This window comes from Engystomops pustulosus, chromosome 7 (assembly GCF_040894005.1).
Source record: "Engystomops pustulosus chromosome 7, aEngPut4.maternal, whole genome shotgun sequence".
NCBI classification, from domain to species: Eukaryota; Metazoa; Chordata; class Amphibia; order Anura; family Leptodactylidae; genus Engystomops; species Engystomops pustulosus.
In genome coordinates this window covers 100,239,705-100,262,176 of record NC_092417.1, presented here as the reverse complement: position 1 = coordinate 100,262,176, position 22,472 = coordinate 100,239,705, and the positions used below count along the sequence as shown (strand labels likewise).

At 41.9% G+C, this 22,472-nt stretch overlaps 1 protein-coding gene across 3 annotated transcripts in view; it reads right to left on the bottom strand.

The window, feature by feature from the left end:
• LOC140070672 (serine/threonine-protein kinase Nek11-like) overlaps positions 1 to 22,472 on the bottom strand; it is a 334,707-nt gene that overhangs the window by 212,305 nt on the left and 99,930 nt on the right. For all 3 annotated transcript variants that reach the window (XM_072117429.1, XM_072117431.1, XM_072117430.1), the window contains exon 3: positions 580 to 745. In XM_072117429.1, coding sequence (XP_071973530.1) covers positions 580 to 745 — 166 coding nt within the window. The remainder of the gene's footprint in view (positions 1 to 579; positions 746 to 22,472) is intronic.

The window sequence follows — 22,472 nt, the reverse complement described above, 5'->3', positions numbered from 1 at the left end:
GAACCAGCATCTCTGATTAACTCTTTAGACCCAGCGATCACGCAACCGCTAAGTCTATAGAACTGAGAGCGGTGTCGGCTCTGCTCCTCTGTGCATTGCGCAACTTCAGCAAGATGCTGTGAGGAGTGGAGAAGGGAGAAGCAGTAATGAACCGCATCTCCCTAAGGTCCCTGGGTGTCTCTGACACCCGCAGACCAGGTCCTGCTCCCGCAGTTAGAGTGGGAGCAGTAGAAAACTCCAACAACATCTAAACGTCGCTGCAGGGCGCTCTGAGAGAGATTAACTGCAAGAGCTGCTTAACCAAACACAGGGAGATTAGATATGAGCTCTTGCAGCCTCCATAGACACACACTGTACAGGCTGGAATATGCATCTCTATGGGAGGAAGTAACTCAATTTTTTTACAAACTAAAAAATGAAGTATGTTGACCACATCCCCACACACACTATAAGAAATTATCTTATATGATGGTTATGCTTTAAGGTAAACTGTAACACTATATGGCGATTGGGCTCATAGTATTCATAATATTAAGCTTATAGTATTGTTATTATTGGTACTACATAGTTGAAGTGTACCTCACAAAATTCTGTAACAATGCAGAAATCAATTTTCTCCAGGAAACTTCCAAAGAACTGGACTATGAATGGATGCCGGAGGTTGCCTAATAATTTGGCCTCCCTGGCCGAAGGAAGAGTGGCATCTTCTCTCACAGTATGGCATGGAATTCTCTTGATGACTTTCCTGAAAAACAATCAGAATCGGTGAGAAGAGGGATGGGCGGAGACAAAGCATTTTGGCAGACAAGACCTTTCCAACCCCCCCCTCAAACATACATATTGTGAGACTACCCCTGAAATATTTTAATGGAACAGAGCCTTTAAGATTTTGATGGATGATGCTGGAACTGCAAACCATACTGACACGGCCCCTGTAAGCTTTTGATAAAAATGCAAACAATGCTTAGACAGTACCTTTAAGCGTTTTCTGGATGTCAGAACTGCAATCTATAGTGAGACAGCAAGACCTTGTCCACCCCCCATCACACATATTGAGACAACCCTTATGGAACCTATGCAATCTATACTGAGACAGCACCTTTAAGATTTTGCTTAAACTGCTTACTACACTGAGACTGCCCTTTAAAGATTTTGATGGAACTGCAAACTTTACTGAGATAGCTCCTTTAAGATTTGGATGGATGATGCTGGAACTGCAAATTATACTGAGATAACCCTTTAACATTTTGCTGAAACTGCAAACTATAGTGAGATTGCCTCTTTAAGAGTTTGTTGGAACTGCAAACAATACTGAGATTGTGTCTTTCAGATTTTGCCGAATGATGCTGGAACTGCCAAATATACCGAGACTGGCCCTTTAAAATTTTGCTGGAACTGCAAACTATACTGAAACTGCTCTTTTAAGATTTTGCCAAAAATGCTGAAACTGAAAATTATAGTGAGATTATGCCTTTAAGATTTTGCGGGATGATGCCAAATTAAAAACTATACTAAGACACTGCCTTTGAGATTTTGATGGATTATGCTATAACTGCAAATTATACTAAGACTGCCCTTTTAGGTTTTGCTGGATTATGCTGGAGCCTCATGATATATCTGCAGTGGCAGCGACCTTTATCATATGCCAGCGAACGTAACTTCTGATTAACCTACCCCATAGTTGAAATAGTTTGAGATTAGATAAATGGTACTGAATTGCATACCAAAAGGATAGTCAGATAGACCAAGGGTACATATATATAGTAAGTGAATCAAGTATAATAGAGCTAGCAAGAAAATCTTTAACAACATGCTGTAGTTGAGAGGGGCAGAGCTCTGAGAGTATGAGCTTGTTAACCCTTGCTGGTTGAGCGCCAAGTTTGCAGAGAGCCAGGCAAGTAGTTTCAATCAGCAGACCAGCCAATACCAGACCAGCACTGTTCAGATCGCTGACTGCAATTATACAGTCATTATCCTGTAGAATACCCCTTAGTGTAGCAGCCTCTTTTTGTTCAATTTTCGCTCTACACCTTCAAAATTCTAGAACTTTTTCATTTTTCAGTGTACAGAGCTGTGTAAGGCCTTATCTTCTGTGTAACAAATTTTGCTTCTCAGTAACATTATTTATTATTTCATGCCGTGTTTTTACACCTTTCACTGAGCGCTTCAAATGATACATCTACTTTATTCTTTGGTTCAGTATTATCATGGTGATACCAAATTTATATAGGTTATATTGTGTTTTAATACATTTTCAAAAATTAAAACAATGTGTACACCATATTCTAACGCTAAGGGGCAAAATGTAACCATGAAGCTTAAAGGGGTTTTCCCACAAAGATATGTTTCTTAAATATACTCAGGATAACATAATAACACATTGGGGCACATTTACTTACCCGTCCCTTGCGCGATCCCCACTGTGCGTTGTCCAATGATCATGGACTCCAGCGCGATTCACTAAGATCGTGCGCCCGATTTCCTGCTTGTGTCGCTTTTCCGCTCAGGTCCGCCGGAGTTCACCATCTTCTTCCCGGTGCATGTAAGTGCATGGCTTGCGACACAAATTTAAATGTTAAATTCCGTGCTCAGTTTGAATCCGTCGGATCGGCCAAAATCCGTTCGTGCGCGCCACAACCCCCTTTTAAATGTGCCGCAAAATGGTAATCGTCGGAATATCCAACATTTTTGCGGTCTGTGGACCCTTAGTAAATGAGCCCCATTCTCTAATTTACTGTCATTAAGAAAAATACAGCATTTCACAGTCCATATTCCTCTTCTGTCTGATGCTGTGGAGCTGTGCTGCTCCCTAATCTGTCCCTATTTCTATGTGTCAGAGACTAGTACAATGTTTAGAAGGTAAATGAAAATGTATATAAACCTGTACCCTGATAATCTAACCACATTTTCAGCTCACAGAACTAGATGGACCATAATGTGTCTGATTACGGAGTAAGGTGTTAAAAATTATCTTTAATGTGTAAACATCATTAGAGGATTGAAATTTGCAAATTTTCATTCATAGTAAAACCCTTTTAAGCATATTTTCTGTAAACAACACAGCACACTGATACATTTTTATTGGTTGACATGCAGACCCATATAGGGCATATATATTATGCAGCTGAGGCACCCCTTCCCTTCCCCTTAGGCTGGGGACGAGGGTCCGCCACTATGCTCACTGAAAAGTGGGAAGGAAAGGACTTGTAGGGAAATGTTTGTGACGCCAGTCGGGATAATTGCTGACTTGAGCCCTGGGAGATAGGTGTTGTGGGTCAGCGTGATGTTAGAAACCCTTCCTGACTAGGGCTGGCTCCCAAGGGATGAATGTAGGTGGAGGTCACTTGCTTTGTGGTAATGGCGCCCAAAGAAACAACTAGCACACTTGCATTTGAACTTGAACTGCAGGGACACCAGCCACCTTGATGAGCTATCCTTCTCAATGTGCTTCTCAACGTACTCCTCGATATGTTTCAATTGCTCTTTGCTCCTTACAACTTTAGCTCAAACTTTAGATTAAACTTTGCTTAGCTCCTCTGAGCCTCAGGCTCTCCTGCCTGTCACCTCTAGGTCATCCTGCAACGGCCGCTGCTCAATACTTCTGAACACTGACCAATTCTTAAATCGTCCCTTCTTCCTGTAATCCTATGCTCCTCTCTCATCCTTGCTAGGCCGGCCCCTTTCTTTATTAACCATAAAACAATTAAAAGTATATACACAGTACATTGTCATTGCTGTAGGACCCAACATTTTACACAAAGTGGAGGGTGCTACAGACCCATACCAGCTGTCTCCATTGCCAGAATCAACACAGAGAACGGAGCAGGAAGAGCAGCTCTCTTCTCTGTTTAGTGGCTGTTTAATTGACTACACCAGCGGCGCATGCATTACCTCTGACTGCACACACTGTATAATGTTATTGGGGGGGGGGGCACATCATAATGTGTGCACAGGTAGAGCTAATGGACCTCAGGAAGAAGAGGACAATGCAGGGATTGCCGGAGCATGGGAGGTAAGTGATTTTTTTTTTTATATTACTAGGGTTCCTTTGGGGAGGAAAGGCTGCTGGAAAATAAATAGCAAGGATAGGCTGTGGGAATTTTATTATAAATTATTAAAGGGAGGCTGCCAGCCATTTCATCAGTAAGGGGAGACTGCCAGCCATTTGTAAGGGGAGGCTACTGCTGCTGAAATATTCTTTTCTTAGGGGAGGCTGCTACTGGACATTTCATTTGTGAGGAAAGGCTTCTTCTGGACATTTCATTTGGAAGGGCACACTCCTGCTGGACAGTTCATTTGTGAGGAGAGGTTGCTGATGGACATTTTATTTGTGATGGGAGACTGCTGCTGGACATTTCATTTGTGATGAGAGGCTGCTGCCGGACACTTCATTTGTGAGGAAGGGCTGCTGCTGGACATTTGATTAGTGAGGGGAGGCTATTGGACAGCTTATTGAGGGAAGAGTGCTGGAATTTCATTATTAAGGCGAGGCTGCCAGCCATTCCATTTGTAAGGGGAGGCTGCCGGAAATTTCATTTGTCGCACCAGGGACTACTGGTGTCTTATTATGCCACAGGATTTGATTATATTACATAGATGACTGCAAAGTCAAATATCTAAAGGGTGAATAAATGAGTACTAAAATCAAATCTTCTGTCTAAAGTTCTCATATTAATTATTTCATGTCCTGCAAGAAGGTAATTAAAACAGCCTAAATCTCCCCTGTCAAGTTCCAGGATAGAGAAATAATTGCTTTTGACACAGCTTCCTAATCTACAAAATTAAACATTTAAGTCATCATTTACAGGTCCCTAACATCCTGACACATTCTTATTACTGTACTGTCTGTAAAGCACTACCAAATGCCTTTCAAAGACCATTCATGTGGAGTTTTTGCTGAGTGTTTTTTAAGAAAATCATGTACGGTAATTTAGTTCGGACTTTCTTGCTAATTAGATATTTCTTTATATCACTTACATATTGTTTATAAATAGAATATCTTAACCCCTTCCCACACCCTGAGGCAATTCTACATGATAGTATGGGGTTGGTTCCCACACCTTGACGTAGAACAGCTGTGGCTGGCAAAACCCAGGGTTGGGTGGTCGTGTGAGGCTGGTGTCTCACTTAAATTACATGCACATTTTTATCCAATGTTTGTAAGCCGATCTTATTTTATTAAACTTTCAATCTGCAAGACATACTACACGATTTGTGTGCGTGTTTCCTCTAGTGGTCCTCTGGGGTGAACGGTGGAAACAGAAAACCGAGGTCGTGATGGTCTGGATGGTGGGCTATTCTTATTGGAAGATCTACGGACTTGTGCTTGTGTGAAAAAGGAATTATAAGTAAAGTTCAAATATTCTTGAAAGAAAACAGAACAGTGGCAAATAAATGGAGCTCCGGTCAGATAAACGATTTTTATCTTTATTTTTATGTGTTTCTAATGTTGGGACACTCTGGATTGGTCCTGGACCGTTGTGAAGCTCGTTAAGGGTTAAGAGTAAAGAGTGCAGCATGCTATTACAAGAATATTAAGGAAATAGACATGGCAGGTCCAATATGTAGATATGTAGTTCAATATAACCTATCATGTGCAAAATAGAAGTATTGTGAGCTTATTTCATAAACTCTATATACTCTAAAGCCCTGAATAAAAATATAAATGAGATAAATGTAAAAGAACACTGATCAAAATTAGAGAACACTTTCAGATACCTGCAAGTCATTGGTATTAATCTAGCACTTGGTGCTAATTTCCTTAATTATCTTGCAAACCCTATTTAACTGACAGCCTAACATTCCAGTATGCACTGATTTAGCAAAATAGGTGAGCCATTCCAAAATTGCTGAAACTCTTCAGCAACAGGTTTGTCCTGAGGAAAGCCAAATGGGTGACCCTATCAGCCATAGCAAGATAAATTGGTTGTTCCAAGTCTGTGATGTTGTAAAGATTCAATATTCTACAAATCACAAACTCATTCAAGTCCCCCCAAGAAGGCTGTTCATCCTCAAAAGACAAATACAAAAGAGGACAGGATAATGCAGAGAATCTCCATGGGTAATCCTTTCAACAATCCAGCTGGTATTGCTTTCCAGCTTAGCACTCAAAAGGGTAAGGACCTGTCCAGTCATACAGCATCTTGATGTTTAAGAGCATTTGAACTGGTTCACGCTTCTGTTCGCAGTGGCCTTTGAGCCTTTGGCTTGTCTGGTTCAGCAACATCCTGGTCTGCAAGGCTTTAGATATTCTGGGGGGTGGGAGGGGACAATCGACTTCTATTTCTTGCTGCAATTGTTCAGTCCCTGCCCAGAGTCATCTAACTTCTGTCTCTTTGGAGATTTTTCCGGGTTACGTATTAACTGGACAAAGTCGGCTATGCTGCCGCTTCGGGCTACCAGTAGAAGAAGAATTTAAGTATTTGGGTTACAAGATCACTAATGGACTACATTAATCTGAACCTAGGGCCCCTCTTGAGAGTGAAGCACTCTTTAATGTTGGGTTAGAATAAGCTACCCCTGATGGTCTGGGTCATTCAAATCTGATCAAGATGGTTCTGATGCCGCAGCTACTCTATATACTTCATAAAGCACCAATTTGGATCCCGAAGTATTGGTTTTCGGAGAATACATAGCCTGAATAAAACTGGAAAAGCTACAACTTCCTAAGGATTGAAGGGGCTGGTGCTACTGAATGCATGGGTGTGCTACCCAGCAGCGCAGTGCCAGCATTTTGGGAGATGGGATGCATCCGGATCAGAGCCCTGGTGTTCCAAGGTTTTATAGGACACCTGTCATCAGGTCTGTGTCACTTGTCCTGTCACTACTACCTGTTGGAGCAGCTCACAAGGATGCATCCCAGCCTTTATCTAGTCAATTCATACATTAATCATTGCAAAATCATCTTTTCTTTATTATGTATGAGGCTGGTCACATGGTCAGAGGCAGTGATGTCACCCCTGTTACCCCTCCCTTCTCCTCCCCCTGCTCATGTCTGTGTGTAATGTATAGTAAAGCATTGCTAGTGTCTGTGCTGTATCTGCTGACATGCTGCATCCTCCTAATACACAGAGACACAGACATCAGCTACACAAGTACCTGACATGTTCTGCTATAACATGTGTGATACACAGACATGAACTACACAAGTACCTGACATGTTCTGCTATAACATGGCTGCCTGGAGCTGCTGTATCTCTCCTACACACACACACAGGCTGCAGGGGCGTGGCCAGCACTAGGAAGCACATCATTATACAGCCTCACATCATTATACAGGCTGTCAGTCAAGCACTTGGGGTGTGGCTGTGCCTCCCACTAATGAATAAGCTAGACAGCTTGAATATGTTAATGACTCATTGGACATCTCACAGGTCATTTGCATACAGCTTTAGGACCTCATTGCTTAGGTTTACAGGCATGTAGAGGGACAATGAAGGGATGGAGGCAACACTCTCTAATGCCAGTTTATGAAAATATATTTAGTTTAGGGGGTTATTTTGCCTGACGGGTTCTGTTTAAGGCATTTCGGTGCCCCATAGTCTCCAATGGCAGCCCTCGAGGCTGGTGTCTTTGGGAGGATGGCTAGGGGCTGCCCGACTATGTCCCTGGTGCAAAGGATCTGATAGGTGTATAAACGGGTGATGGGGTGGGACCCCTTACTAAATATACTCCTCTGTGGGATAACCCCTTCCTAGGGGAACTATATATGTTGGAAGGCATGCAGGGGTGGAGTCAGAGAGGTGTACAGTTTCTTGCGCAGATATATTATCAATCAGTGTTGAAGTCCTTCCAGCAATTGATAGATCACTTTGAACTTCCTTGCTCAATGATCTTTTTAGTTCCTACAGATTCGACACGCTGTACAAGCCCAATTTGTAGTAGTGTGGGTAGTGTCCTTTTCCTCTATAAGGTGATGAGTGGGGTTGTACCTGCCAAACATATGCAGGTGTAAATATCGATTTTGTACAGGGTACTGTTGGGTGAGGTAGCGGGAGGCCCAATGGTTGAGGTCAGAAGGAAATGGGAGGATAAAGTGGGGATGAGGAGTGGAAAATCCAGAGAAAATCCAGAGCAACACTACAAAATGAAAGTGGTGGTGCAAAGCCACAGGGTCAGTGACAGAGGATCCCAATAAAGAAGTCCAAAAATAGGCAGCACTCCGGTTGTGAAGTCAAAAATCAAGGGTGAAGTTTATTCCATAGCGACGTTTTTGTGGTGGAACCCACCTTTTGCCACTACCGAAACGTCGCTATGGAATAAACTGCACCCTTGATTTTTGACTTCACAACCGGAGTGCTGCCTATTTTTGGATTTATATATATATATATATATATATATATATATATACATACATACATACTGTACATACACAGTGTTGGCTTGGGTGCCTAGGGTTCATTAGTAAAATTATTTTCAATATGTAGTGCCTACCAAATTATTTTATAATTGGTGTCCCCAACTTAATTCATGTAAAGTGTGTAAAAGTTCATGTAAAATATACAATTTTATATATTGTGCCCCTTAAACCCAAATTAATTTATATATAGTTCTTGCATAGTTATTGTATACTTGCTGCCCCCAAATTAATTTATGCATTGATCCTTCCAAATTATTTTATACATAGTGTCCCTTAAAACTCAAACTAATTTATATATAGCGCCTGCCAAATAATTTTATACATGGTGCCCCAAGTAATTCATATAATTAATTCACGATTCCCTAATATGTGTTACCCTCAGTGTTAATAATGCAATTGCCTGTTCTGGCACTTTACCTAGAGATATATTACAGTCACTGGTAGGTGCTTCCAATATAGAGGAAGGCTCATTAAAGTGCATTGTTAATAATGAGGACAGGAGCATAGGTGGGCCAGTTGGAACCTCTATTTGTGTGCATTGTGCTTGTGTGTGTTAAATATGTGTATGCACTGGAATTTTTCTAGGTTATTTACTCGAAAAGGCTGAACTTTCCAAAATTATTCACGCTCAAAGGCATTAAAATATTAACCCCTAAATATAAAATGCACCAAAATTAAATATAACATAAACACCCCCCAATAAAAAATATTTATATTAAATGGGTTTTCCCATGAAAGAAAATTCTCCAATTTCAATCCCCTAGTGATGTTTACACAATAAAGATAATTTTTAACCCTTTACTTGGCAATTTTACTCAGTTTTATTGCCGTGGGCGGGGACTCTCTATCCAGACACATTATGTCTGCGCAGACACATTATTATTATAATTAAGTCGCACTAAGGTCATGCGCCCGATGTCCACTAGGTGTCGCTGGAATGTGAGTGCTATTTTTGCGACACAATTTTTTTTTTAATTCCGTGGTTTTTCTGAATCCGTTGGGGTTTCCGCCGGCCACGCCCCGATTTATGTTGCGTGAAAGTCGGCGCTGATACGTCACAATCCGATCGTGTGCGCCAAAATCCTGGGGCAATTCGGCGCAAAACTGAAAGATTTGGGAAACCCGACGTAAGGGCGCCGTTCGGACCCTTAGTAAATGAGCCCCAATGTGTTATTTTGTTATCCTGAGTACATTTAAGAGACTTGTCTTCATGGGAATACCCCTTTAAAGGAAATCAACCACTCCAAAAACACAAAAAACCTAAAAATATTCACCCCAGAACCAGGATTAGTACATAGATACAGTACAAAGCTCAATATATATATACAGTACCAGAACAGTACAGCCCCACATCAATGCTCATACCATAATTATAGCACCGTAACCACCTCTATATAAAATTAACATATATACAGTGCACCCCCTAATAAATAAGTCCCCCTCCACAAATTAACATGCAAACAGTGCAATCCCCCATATTTTACTGATACATATGTGCTGGCCCTAAATTTATTAAAACATATATAGTGCCTCTCATAATTTATTAAAACACATATAGTTCACCGATCATTAATTTATGCCCCTCCATTATAAATGTGTACGTATATAGTGGCCTCCTTTGTAAAATAGTTAAAAAACATACCTCTGCTGTTGCCTACACCTGCTGCGATATCTGTAGCTAAATGAAGTAATCTATTGCTTGATGTAACAGTGAGAGTGTGGTGAGAGGGTGCGCATACAACAAGTCCTGTGCGGTGCTCACTTCATCAATTACATTCTTAAAGTCTTAAATATGTAGGTACTGATGGTGTGAACTGTAACCAGGGGTGTACATTGCTACTTATAACATTTGATCCCTTATAAGAAATATACATACATGAAATTATTAATTTGATAGTCCATATCCCATAAACATACATAATAATTAAGTTATGATTAAAAAATGCTAATTTATGCTTATCTGATATACCTGCTGCATTTTCTATGAGAAGATCATTCCCTTAACAGTTCACTTTCCCAATGAAAATCTGGATGGCCAGAATACAGCAAATGTGGACCTTCCTTTTCTAATCCTTTATAATTTTACAGTCTTGTCCTGTCTCTGTTGCTCAGTAAAATCAAATTTTCTAATACATAAGGGATTTACAAGACAATTCATGTTCAGTTTTTTTTACTCTGTTCCATAAAATGTCCTCAATCCGGAGTAACAAATTTGAATGTTCTTTATCAGAGAAAATAAAAAGAATGAAATGAGCGGGGGAGGACGAGGGGGAGTCGAGTAGAATGGTTTTATGGAGGAATTGTGAGTGTCAGCTGAACAATAAGAGATTAGGGGATGGCTCAGAACCAGCAGTAAATAACTGGATGTTTCAGAAAGAGATGGGTAAAAAAATTTGGGTATTGTGCACAACTCACCACAATAATTAGTATATCAATATATTGATGCCACTTTTACTCTTTGGGTCAGTAGTTTTGCTGTGTCTAAGTTTGCAAAAAAGTACTGGCCAACATATATTTTTCATTCTTTAGCATACAGAGCTATTTAAGGGGTCAAATGTGTCAACTAGAATTTTTTGGGTGGAAAAATGGCAAAAAAATCTTCATTTCTACATTTTCTCTGTTATGCTATATGGAATAATCTATAAACTTTTAAAGATCAGATGTGAGCGCCATGACAGTTTGGAGAATACAAAATGAAGTCTGTACATCCATTCCAAAGTCAATAATTCAGTTCATCACAAGGTCTATCAGTTCTGGCGCGACAAACACAGCAGTGGAAATTTATGGACGTATAAGTGTATATACACTCACCGGCCACTTTATTAGGTACACCATGTACACTAGTAACGGGTTGGACCCCCTTTTGCCTTCAGAACTGCCTCAATTCTTCGTGGCATAGATTCAACAAGGTGCTGGAAGCATTCCTCAGAGATTTTGGTCCATATTGACAAGATGGCATCACACAGTTGCCGCAGATTTGTCGGCTGCAAATCCATGATGCGAATGTCCCGTTCCACATCACAAAGATGCTCTATTAGATTGAGATCTGGTGACTGTGGAGGCCATTTGAGTACAGTGAACTCATTGTCATGTTCAAGAAACCAGTCTGAGATGATTCCAGCTTTATGACATGGCGCATTATCCTGCTGAAAGTAGCCATCAGATGTTGGGTACATTGTGGTCATAAAGGGATGGACATGGTCAGCAACAATACTCAGGTATGCTGTGGCGTTGCAATGATGCTCAATTGGTACCAAGGGGCCCAAAGAGTGCCAAGAAAATATTCCCCACACCATGACACCACCAGCATGAACCATTGATACAAGGCAGGATGGATCCATGCTTTCATGTTGGTGACGCCAAATTCTGACCCTACCATCCGAATGTCGCAGCAGAAATCGAAACTCATCAGACCAGGCAACGTTCTTAGCTGAAAGGAGTGGTACCCGGTGTGGTCTTCTGCTGCTGTAGCCCATCTGCCTCAAAGTTCGACGTACTGTGCGTTCAGAGATGCTCTTCTGCCTACCTTGGTTGTAACGGTTGGCGATTTGAGTCACTGTTGCCTTTCTATCAGCTCGAACCAGTCTGCCCATTCTCCTCTGACCTCTGGCATCAACAAGGCATTTCCACCCACAGAACTGCCGCTCACTGGATGTTCTTTTTTTTTTCGGACCATTCTCTGTAAACCCTAGAGATGGTTGTGCGTGAAAATCCCAGTAGATCAGCAGTTTCTGAAATACTCAGACCAGCCCTTCTGGCACCAACAACCATGCCACGTTCAAAGGCACTCAAATCACCTTTCTTCCTCATACTGATGTTCGGTTTGAACTGCAGGAGATTGTCTTGACCATCAAAAACAAAAACCAGAGGAGCATACAATGTATAAAATATAATTCACTTTATTCAATGTAATACATACACAATCATAACACCACTTTCAAGAAAGATTCCTGGAAGTAGGAAATATGAGGGGAATAGGCAGTGTCCCAGATGGATATGGGACAAACACAGAGAACCCTTGGCCCTCCTCTCTCCCACTACTGCCTCTCCAATGTGCCAAAAACAGATAGATAAAAGGTTATTATGTCCAAAAGGTAGAACAGGTATTATAGGGTAGTGGACCTAAGTTTTACTGTCAAAGATTCTACAACCGGAGGTACCATCCAGCACTAGTAATGTACATCAATAAACAGGTCACACTTACCCAGAGGCATAGTGAAATAGGCACGGAGGCAGTCAAGGGGAAGGCCAACAGGAACACCCCGACGCGCGTTTCGCACAGATGCTTCGTCAGGAGGTGATGTCTAGATGTTGTGCTTACCTTAAATACACTCAAACGGCTGGACTGCTTAATGACGCGCCCATCACGTGACGCGCCGGCTCCGTGAGGTCGCGCACCGGAAGCGCGTCATCATGACACGCCCTGCCCGGTCACATGACCAGGCCGGCGTTGCCATGGAAGCGCTTCGCTGGAAGGTGCACTCCCCCCGAAGACGGCGCGGCGCACGCGCCTAGGCGCGTCAGCAAACCGCCGGAGAGGTAAGTCTGTGTCAACACATATCAAGGGAATATGACAGCATAATCGACCATGTTGAAAAAAATTCCTGAACAAAATCAAAAATAATACTAATATTATGGCGTATTGGCTCAAATGTGCCTCCCAGCAATAAGAATATATATATATATATATGTATATAGACCTTAGGAGATAGATAATGTCAGCAGGCATATTTTAGTTGCCAGTCCTCAATAAATAGGAGCTAAATGCGGGGGCTGAATAAAGTGCAATATATATAAAGTGCTACTGTGTGTTAAAGTGCTGCAGTGGTAAAAATACAACGGTGTCAAAATGCCACCATAAACATAAAGTGCAGAAGTGAATAAAGTGCATATTAAGCACAAAAAACTTGCGATGCAACTCCTATCCTCTACAGTGTAAACCCTCATCTACATTATACCCAAACAATGACAATTCATTATACAGTATGCAAAATGTGTATTACGTGATCCTTCATATGTATTCCAGTACAATGATCAAAAAAAGAGCAATAGTGTTGAATTCAAAAGAGCATTAGCATTAATGCTCCACTGAAACAAAGTTTTCAGTAAAGTGCAGGTGCCATAAATTTATAATACGTGTAAATACTATATACAATACAAAAGGATTAATTGCAAAAATTATTGTATTCCGGCCCTACATAAACAGGTAAACACAGTTTACACTGTTTGTAAATGCCACCACATGAAAAATATACCGCCTCATACATAAATAACAAACTATAATACAAAGTGACCTCTTATGTGAAAAAAGAAAAAATGAAGAACGTGACAGAAAAGTCAGGTAAATAAAAACGTATTACAAACAGCTCCCAGAATATAGTGGGCACTCTTATTCGCCGATGATCGTATCCTATGATGAAATTGTCCATATATGAAAAATCTTCAGATGCGTTCTTGTCATTGTCTCAAAATAGGACTATAGCCCATCATCTCTCCTAATAACGTGCCGAGCCAATATCAGTAATAAATCACATGTGTCAGATCATAAAAATATATCTATCATCTAAAGAAAAAGAAATAGAAAATTACACACAACATATAGTAAATCAGACAAACATTATAAAAAAGGTTTAAAGCTTGTTGCTTCGTTCGTTGTTCATCGTCAGTGCAGGTGTGCACAATGAACAGCAGGTCCATGGAATAGTGATCTTACATATAAGGGACCCTTGAATCAAGCCACCAGGTCTTACTTATTCAGCGTAGATGCGTTCCACCGCCCGGGAAGACCGCCCCCAGACGAAGGATCAGCCCGAGCCGAAACGCGCGTTGGGGAGGCGGTCTTCCCGGGCGGCGGAACACCTGCACTGACGATGAACAACTTTTAAGGGAATCTCCCCTCCTGGCCACCAGCCATTATTTTCTACATACATATACATTAGCTCCACTTAGCCCGGTGTTAGACCGCCATTTTCTGTCTCTGTGCTTTACCACCCGGTACCGTACTGCATCCTGTGGACATCCTCCATGGTGAGGCCACATTTGCTGTTTTCATGGTTTTTTAATTGTATTATGTGTCATTGTATCAATAAAGGCTATTTCTGATATTTTAACTATGTACTGTATCAGTGCCATTTCTTTTCCCTTCCTTTGGGGGGTAAATTCGGTTACCAAGAAACTGTACCCACTGTACAGCTTCCCATCCACAGCATACAACAATTGGCAACTCACATAAGGTTTCCCAGGAAGAGAGAGAGGGAGAGAGGGAAAGATAGAACATTTCTTTGGATTGACTGTCAAACCTGCTTCCCTGATAGAATTCAGTACTGCTTGAACCCTTGGTAGATGACTCTCCCAATCTAAACCATGTATCATGACTTCATCTAGATAGGCAGCTGCATATTTTCTGTGTGGTTGTAAAATTCTGTCCATTAGCCTCTGAAATGTGGCTGGAGCCCCAAGCAACCCAAATGGAAGAACCACATATTGGAAATGGCCTTTAGGGGTACTAAAGGCCGTTTTCTCTTTGGCCTGCTCTGTCCATGGTACTTGCCAGTAACCTTTTGTAAGGTCTAAAGTAGTGAAATATCTGGCGTTACCCAACCTATCAATTAACTCGTCTACTCGAGGCATGGGATATGCATCATTGATACTGCATTAAGTTTTCGTAAAATCCTTGCAGAAACGCAGGGTACCATCAGGTTTTGGGATAAGGACTATAGGACTAGACCAGTCACTGTGCGATTCCTCTATAACACCCAGTGTGAGCATCATTTGCACTTCATCTCCAATCTCCTTACGTCTGGCCACAGGTACCCTGTAAGGCTTTTGGGTCACTCTGGCACTGTTATGTGGTAATGTTTAATAACATTTGTTTTTCCTGGCAAGTCAGAAAACACATCCCTATTGCTTTCTACAAACTCCTTTACTTCTTGGATTTGAGCATATGATAAAGTGTCAGAAATTTTGACCCTGGTACCCATGTAACGCCCTCCTTTTTACCAGTATTGTTAACCGCTACCAATATCTACCGTTCTTTCCGGGGCTTAATTATATTCACATGATAAATCTGGTAGGGCTTACGTTTACCTGGCTGGTGCACACGATAATTTACCTCTCCCACTTTTTCTACAATTTCATAGGGCCCTTGCTGCTTAGCTAGAAATTTGCTTTCCACTGTATGAACGAGAACCAAGACCCTATCACCTGGGTTAAAGGTCCTTACTCTGGCAGACCTGTTATATACGCGGGATTGGTTCTCTTGGGCTTTCTGTAAATGTTCTTTTACAATGGGGCATTATTTTCTCAATTGTGTCTTGCATCTGGGCTGTGTGCTCAATTACACTTTTGTAAAGGGTCGCCTCATGTTCCCATGTCTCTTTGGCAATATCCAAAAGACCTCGGGGCTGTCACCCATACACCAACTCAAATGGAGAGAAGCCTGTAGAGGCTTGTAGTACCTCCCTCACAGCAAACAGATAAGGGAGAAGACAATCGCAATCCTTTCCATCCTGTGCAACAACCGTTTTAAGCATTCCCTTTAAGGTCTTATTGAACCTCTACACTTAACCATTGGTTTGGGGATGGTAAACTGATATACACAAGTGAGTTATCTTCAATAGTTTACACAACTCCTTGGTGACTTTGGATCTAAATGGTGTCCCCTGATCTGTAAGTATTTCTTTAGATATCCCTGTACTTGTAAACATATGAAACAATTATTTTGTAATCATTTTTGCTGAAGTCTTCCTTAAAGGGATGTGGATAACGTGTTGCGTAATCAACAAGTACCCGAATATGCTGGTGACCTCTAGCGGACTTAACCAGAGGACCTACCAGGTCCATTGCAATTCTCTCAAAGGGAGTTTCAACAATTGGCAGGGGCACCAAGGGACTCCTAAAATTTGGTACAGGCTTATGTAACTGACACCTTGGGCAAGAGTCACAATACTCTTTTACCTCTGTATGCATCCCTGGCCAATAAAACCTTGGCAAGATACAGTCTTTTGTCTTCTCATATGCTAGATGACCACCTAGCACATGTGAGTGAGCTAGATCCATAACCTTCCTACAATGTGATTTTGGAACCACAAGTTCAACAATATGTCCACCCACCTCATCCACTCCAGGGATGAAATTATCGCTGGAGACTGGCAAATCAGGGAGACCAATTTATTCAGTGTTTTCCTCTATATCTCCAGCAAATATGTCTAAGGGAAAACCCTCTGTTTCACCCAGGGTCACCCTTACAGCTTGCACAGGGTCAGGATCACTTAGTGGGATGGGGTCTACAAAAGGCATATTTTCATTAGGAACATCCTTCTTAAGCATTTGCCACAGCTGCCAAAACAATGGAAAAATCACATCCAACAATATCATTATGCATCAAAAATTTTACAACTCCTACTTCATGGCTCACTGTCCCAAATGGAGTTTCAACTGACACTATAGCAGTGGGGTACCCTCTGGTATCCCCATGTATACAGATGACACCCATCTGCTTGTTTTGTAGTTTGTTAGTGTCCACCAAGCTGGCATTGACAAGAGTCACCAAATTACCCGAATCCAACAGAGCATCAACAGAATGTCCTTCAAGATGGCAAATGTGTCGCTCTACATTTGGAGAAAACAAGGCAGAGTAGGTGGGTCTGGCAAACAAGGATTTTCTCCACCCACTATCACACTCCATAGGCTCATCCACAAGGGGACAGTTGGCAGCCACATGATCCAGTCCTTGACACTGCCAACAATGTTCTTTCCACTTATTAGTCGCTTAGGGCTAGCTGGGCTTGATGGCCTAGCTCCAAAGTCAATCCCAGTCACTACTTTGGCCTGTTTTACCCCCTTAATATAAGGGACAGTCTTACCAAGTTCAGAGGTCTTTTGGTTCCTTGGTGTTGCCTGGAAAAAAGAGACATCATGTAGAAAGTCCTTATGCGTGTTTGTCAGATGTTTTTTATCACATACGGAAATACAAGTGCAATCATATGAGTAACAAAAGCTTTTATTGACAGTTAGAATGAGTTACTGCAGCAAGTCAATATTTGCAGTGTTGACCCTTCTTCAGGACCTCTGCAATTCTCTCTGGCTGCTCTCAATCAACTTCTGGACCAAATCCTGACTGATAGCAGTCCATTCTTGCACAATCGATGCTTGCATTTTGTCACAATTTGTTGGTTTTGTTTGTCCACCCATCTCTTACTGATTGACCACAAGTTCTCAATGGGATTAAGATCTGGGGAGTTTCCAGGCCATGGACCCAAAATCTTTATGTTTTGTTCCCTGAGCCAATTACTTATCACCTTTGCTTTATGGCAAGGTGCTCCATCATGCTGGAAAAGGCATTGTTGAACACCAAACTGCTCTTGGAGGACATTTTGGTTCCATTATATTCATGGATGTGTTTTTAGGCAAGACTGTGAGAGAGACGATTCCCTTGGCTGAGAAACAACCCCACACATGAATGGTTGCAGGATTCCTTACAGTTGGCATGAGACAAGACTGGTGGTATCACTCACCTTCTCTTCTCCAAACAAGCTGTTTTCCAGATGTTCCAAACAATCGGAAAGGGGATTCGTCAGAAAAAATGACTTTACCCCAGTCCTCAGCAGTCCACTCCCTGTACCTTTTGCAGAATATCGGTCCATGATGTTTTTTCTGTAGAAAAGTGGCCTCTTTGCTGCCCTTCTTGACAACAGGCCTTGCTCCAAGAGTCTCCGCCTCACAGTGCATGCAGATGCACTCACACCTGCCTGCTGCCATTCCTGAGCAAGCTCTGCACTGCTGGTAGCCCGGTCCTGAAGCTGAAACACTTTTAAGAGACAGTCCTGGTGCTTGCTGGTCCTTCTTGGGTGCCCTGGAGCCTTTTTGGCAACAATGGAATCTCTCTCTTTGAATTCCTTGATGATGCGACAGATCAGTGATGGTGAACCTTTTAGAGATCGAGTGCCCAAAGTGAGACTCAAAAACCACTAGCTTTTCCCAAAGTGCCAACACAGCAATTTAGGCAATAACAAACTTATTGCTACTAGAATCTTTGAGCTCCAATCCGACACCTTTTCACTCTTTGGACAGGACCGAGTAGCACAGGATGCTTCACTTTACAATAGCAGGGCTCTACTTGGACTACCTGAGACTGCAGGAAGATGCCATGTCTGGCAAATTCTGTGCCTTACATTTGTATCATTCTCAAAACATATGGCCATGACTGTAGGCTTTCTGGGACTCACCACTGAGGAATGGAGCCACGACATCCGCCCACTGGCCGGCTGGAAGTTTCTCCCACAACGCCGCTCTTTCAAATATGGTCAGGAACGCTTCCACATCATCCTCAGGGGTCACTTTTTGCAGAGAGGCTTGCACTCTCTTCCTAGCAGAGACAGTTTGTGCCTGAACTTGCGGACTTTCAGACAGCACTTTAATCTGTTCCATCAGCTCTCTGTTTATCACCTGCTGCTCTCTGAAGGCCTCATACTGCTGTGCATTTGTCACTTGCTGCTTTGCATTGGCCTCTTGCTGCTGTGCATTGGCCTCTTGCTGCTGTGCATTGGCCTCTTGCTGCTGTGCATTGGCTTGTTGCAGCTGAATGTTTGTCTGCATCAGCTGTTTAACCCCTACGGGACTCAGCCTTTTTTGGCCTTAAGGACGCGGTCCCATTTTTCAAATCTGGCCTGTGTCACTATAAGTGGTTATAGCTTTGGAACGCTATGAGATATCCAGGGGATTTAGAGATTGTTTTCTCGTGACACATTGTACTTCAAATTAGTTTAAAAATTTGGATGAAATCTTTTGTGTTAAGATTCCACATATTTTACTAGAATGTTATGAGGCTCAGAATTTAGGTATCATTTTTAAAAATTTTTGTAAAATCACCAAAACCCATATTTAGATGGACCTGCTCATCTTCTAATTGAGTGTGAGAGGCTTAAATAATAGCGAGACTCGTAAATTACCCCATTACGGAAACTACACCCCTCAACGTATGAAAAAACACTTTTAAGAAGTTTGTCAACCCTTTAGGTGTTTTATAGGGGTTAAAACAAAATGGAGGTGCAGTCTGCAAACTGTAATATGTTTTCACAATACACTCATTTTGGGTGGAAAATTAAACATTTACAATGGATTAAATGGAAAAAGACTCCACAAAGTTTGATACCCAATTTCTCCCGAGTACATCGATACCCTATATGTGGTGGTAACCTGCTGTATGGGCGCACGGCCGGGCATAGAAGGGAATGAGGCGCCATCCAGAACAGATTTGCTATGTCACATTGTCCCGGCTATAATTTTTTTCTTTTTTTTATTGTGGACCTATAGGGGCTTATTTCTTTTGCCACATGAGATGCACTTTTCTGGTAGGTAATTTTGGGGCATCTATAACTAATTGGTGAGATTTTATTAACTCTTTGTTGGTGGAGGAAATGAAAATCATAAATTTTTGGGAAAATTTTTATGTGTGTTTTTTTTTTGGCCGTTTACCATACCATAAAACTAGTATATTATTTTTATTCTATGGGTCGCCACTAGAGATGAGCGAACATACTCGTCCGAGCTTGATGCTCGTTCGAGCATTAGCGTACTCGAAACTGCTCGTTGCTCGGACGAATACTTCGCCCGCTCGAGAAAATGGCATCTCCCGCCGTTTTGCTTTTTGGCAGCCAATCACAAGCCAAGAGACTCTGCACTCCACCCAGCATGACGTGGTACCCTTACACGTCGATAGCAGTGGTTGGCTGGCCAGATCAGGTGACCCTGGAATAGACTAGCCCCTGCCTGCGCTGCTCGGATCATTCTGTGTCTGGATGCCGCTAGGGAGAGAGCTGCTGCTGGTCAGGGAAAGCGTTAGGGTGTTCTATTAGAATAGTGTTAGGCAGGAGTGATTCTACAAGAACCCAACAGCCCTTCTTAGGGCTACAATAACGTTATACATTTTTTTTTTTATTTGCTTGTGGCTGGGTTTGCTGGCACTAGTAGTGCAGCTAGTACCATATTGTGAGGAATTTGCAGGGGGACTTACGACCGTTGTGTTTAGCTCTTAGTGACACACATATGCACCTCAAACACCGAAGTGGGACAATTTATTAGGGGTTTGAGTAGAATTAGGCAGAGTCTGCTGATTTTTTTTTTTTTTAGCTGTATTTCATTTTATAGCTCAAACTCATCTTGCAAAGCAGTGTGCTCTCATTGTAGGCTACAAAATAGCCATAGGAGAACCCAAACGGCTTACTTAGGCCTACAATAGCGTTATATTTTCCTTTTTTTTGTTTGCTTGTGGCTGGGCTTGCTGGCACTAGTAGTGCAGCTAGTACCATATTGTGAGGAATTTGCAGGGGGACTTGCGACCGTTGTGTTTAGCTCTTAGTGACACGCATATCCACCTCAAACACCGAAGTGGGACAATTTATTAGGGGTTTGAGTAGAATTAGGCAGAGTCTGCAGATTTTTTTTTTTTTAGCTGTATTTCATTTTATAGCTCAAACTCATCTTGCAAAGCAGTGTGCTCTCATTGTAGGCTACAAAATAGCCATAGGAGAACCCCAACGGCTTACTTAGGCCTACAATAGCGTTATATTTTCCTTTTTTTTGTTTGCTTGTGGCTGGGCTTGCTGGCACTAGTAGTGCAGCTAGTACCATATTGTGAGGAATTTGCAGGGGGACTTGCGACCGTTGTGTTTAGCTCTTAGTGACACGCATATCCACCTCAAACACCGAAGTGGGACAATTTATTAGGGGTTTGAGTAAAATTAGGCAGAGTGTGCTGATTTTTTTTTTTTTTTTAGCTGTATTTCATTTTATAGCTCAAACTCATCTTGCAAAGCAGTGTGCTCTCATTGTAGGCTACAAAATAGCCATAAGAGAACCCCAACGGCTTACTTAGGCCTACAATAGCGTTATATTTTCCTTTTTTTTGTTTGCTTGTGGCTGGGCTTGCTGGCACTAGTAGTGCAGCTAGTACCATACTGTGAGGAATTTGCTGGGAGAGCTGCGACCGTTGTGTTTAGCTCTTAGTGACACGCATATCCACCTCAAACACCGAAGTGGGACTATTTATTAGGGGTTTGAGTAGAATTAGGCAGAGTCTGCTGATTTTTTTTTTTAGCTGTATTTCATTTTATAGCTCAAACTCATCTTGCAAAGCAGTGTGCTCTCATTGTAGGCTACAAAATAGCCATAGGAGAACCCCAACGGCTTACTTAGGCCTACAATAGCGTTATATTTTCCTTTTTTTTGTTTGCTTGTGGCTGGGCTTGCTGGCACTAGTAGTGCAGCTAGTACCATATTGTGAGGAATTTGCAGGGGGACTTGCGACCGTTGTGTTTAGCTCTTAGTGACACGCATATCCACCTCAAACACCGAAGTGGGACAATTTATTAGGGGTTTGAGTAGAATTAGGCAGAGTCTGCTGATTTTTTTTTTTTTTAGCTGTATTTCATTTTATAGCTCAAACTCATCTTGCAAAGCAGTGTGCTCTCATTGTAGGCTACAAAATAGCCATAGGAGAACCCCAACGGCTTACTTAGGCCTACAATAGCGTTATATTTTCCTTTTTTTTGTTTGCTTGTGGCTGGGCTTGCTGGCACTAGTAGTGCAGCTAGTACCATATTGTGAGGAATTTGCAGGGGGACTTGCGACCGTTGTGTTTAGCTCTTAGTGACACGCATATCCACCTCAAACACCGAAGTGGGACAATTTATTAGGGGTTTGAGTAGAATTAGGCAGAGTCTGCAGATTTTTTTTTTTTTAGCTGTATTTCATTTTATAGCTCAAACTCATCTTGCAAAGCAGTGTGCTCTCATTGTAGGCTACAAAATAGCCATAGGAGAACCCCAACGGCTTACTTAGGCCTACAATAGCGTTATATTTTCCTTTTTTTTGTTTGCTTGTGGCTGGGCTTGCTGGCACTAGTAGTGCAGCTAGTACCATACTGTGAGGAATTTGCTGGGAGACCTGCGACCGTTGTGTTTAGCTCTTAGTGACACGCATATCCACCTCAAACACCGAAGTGGGACTATTTATTAGGGGTTTGAGTAGAATTAGGCAGAGTCTGCTGATTTATTTTTTTTTTTTACCTTTATTTCATTTTATAGCTCAAACTCATCTTGCAAAGCGCAAAATC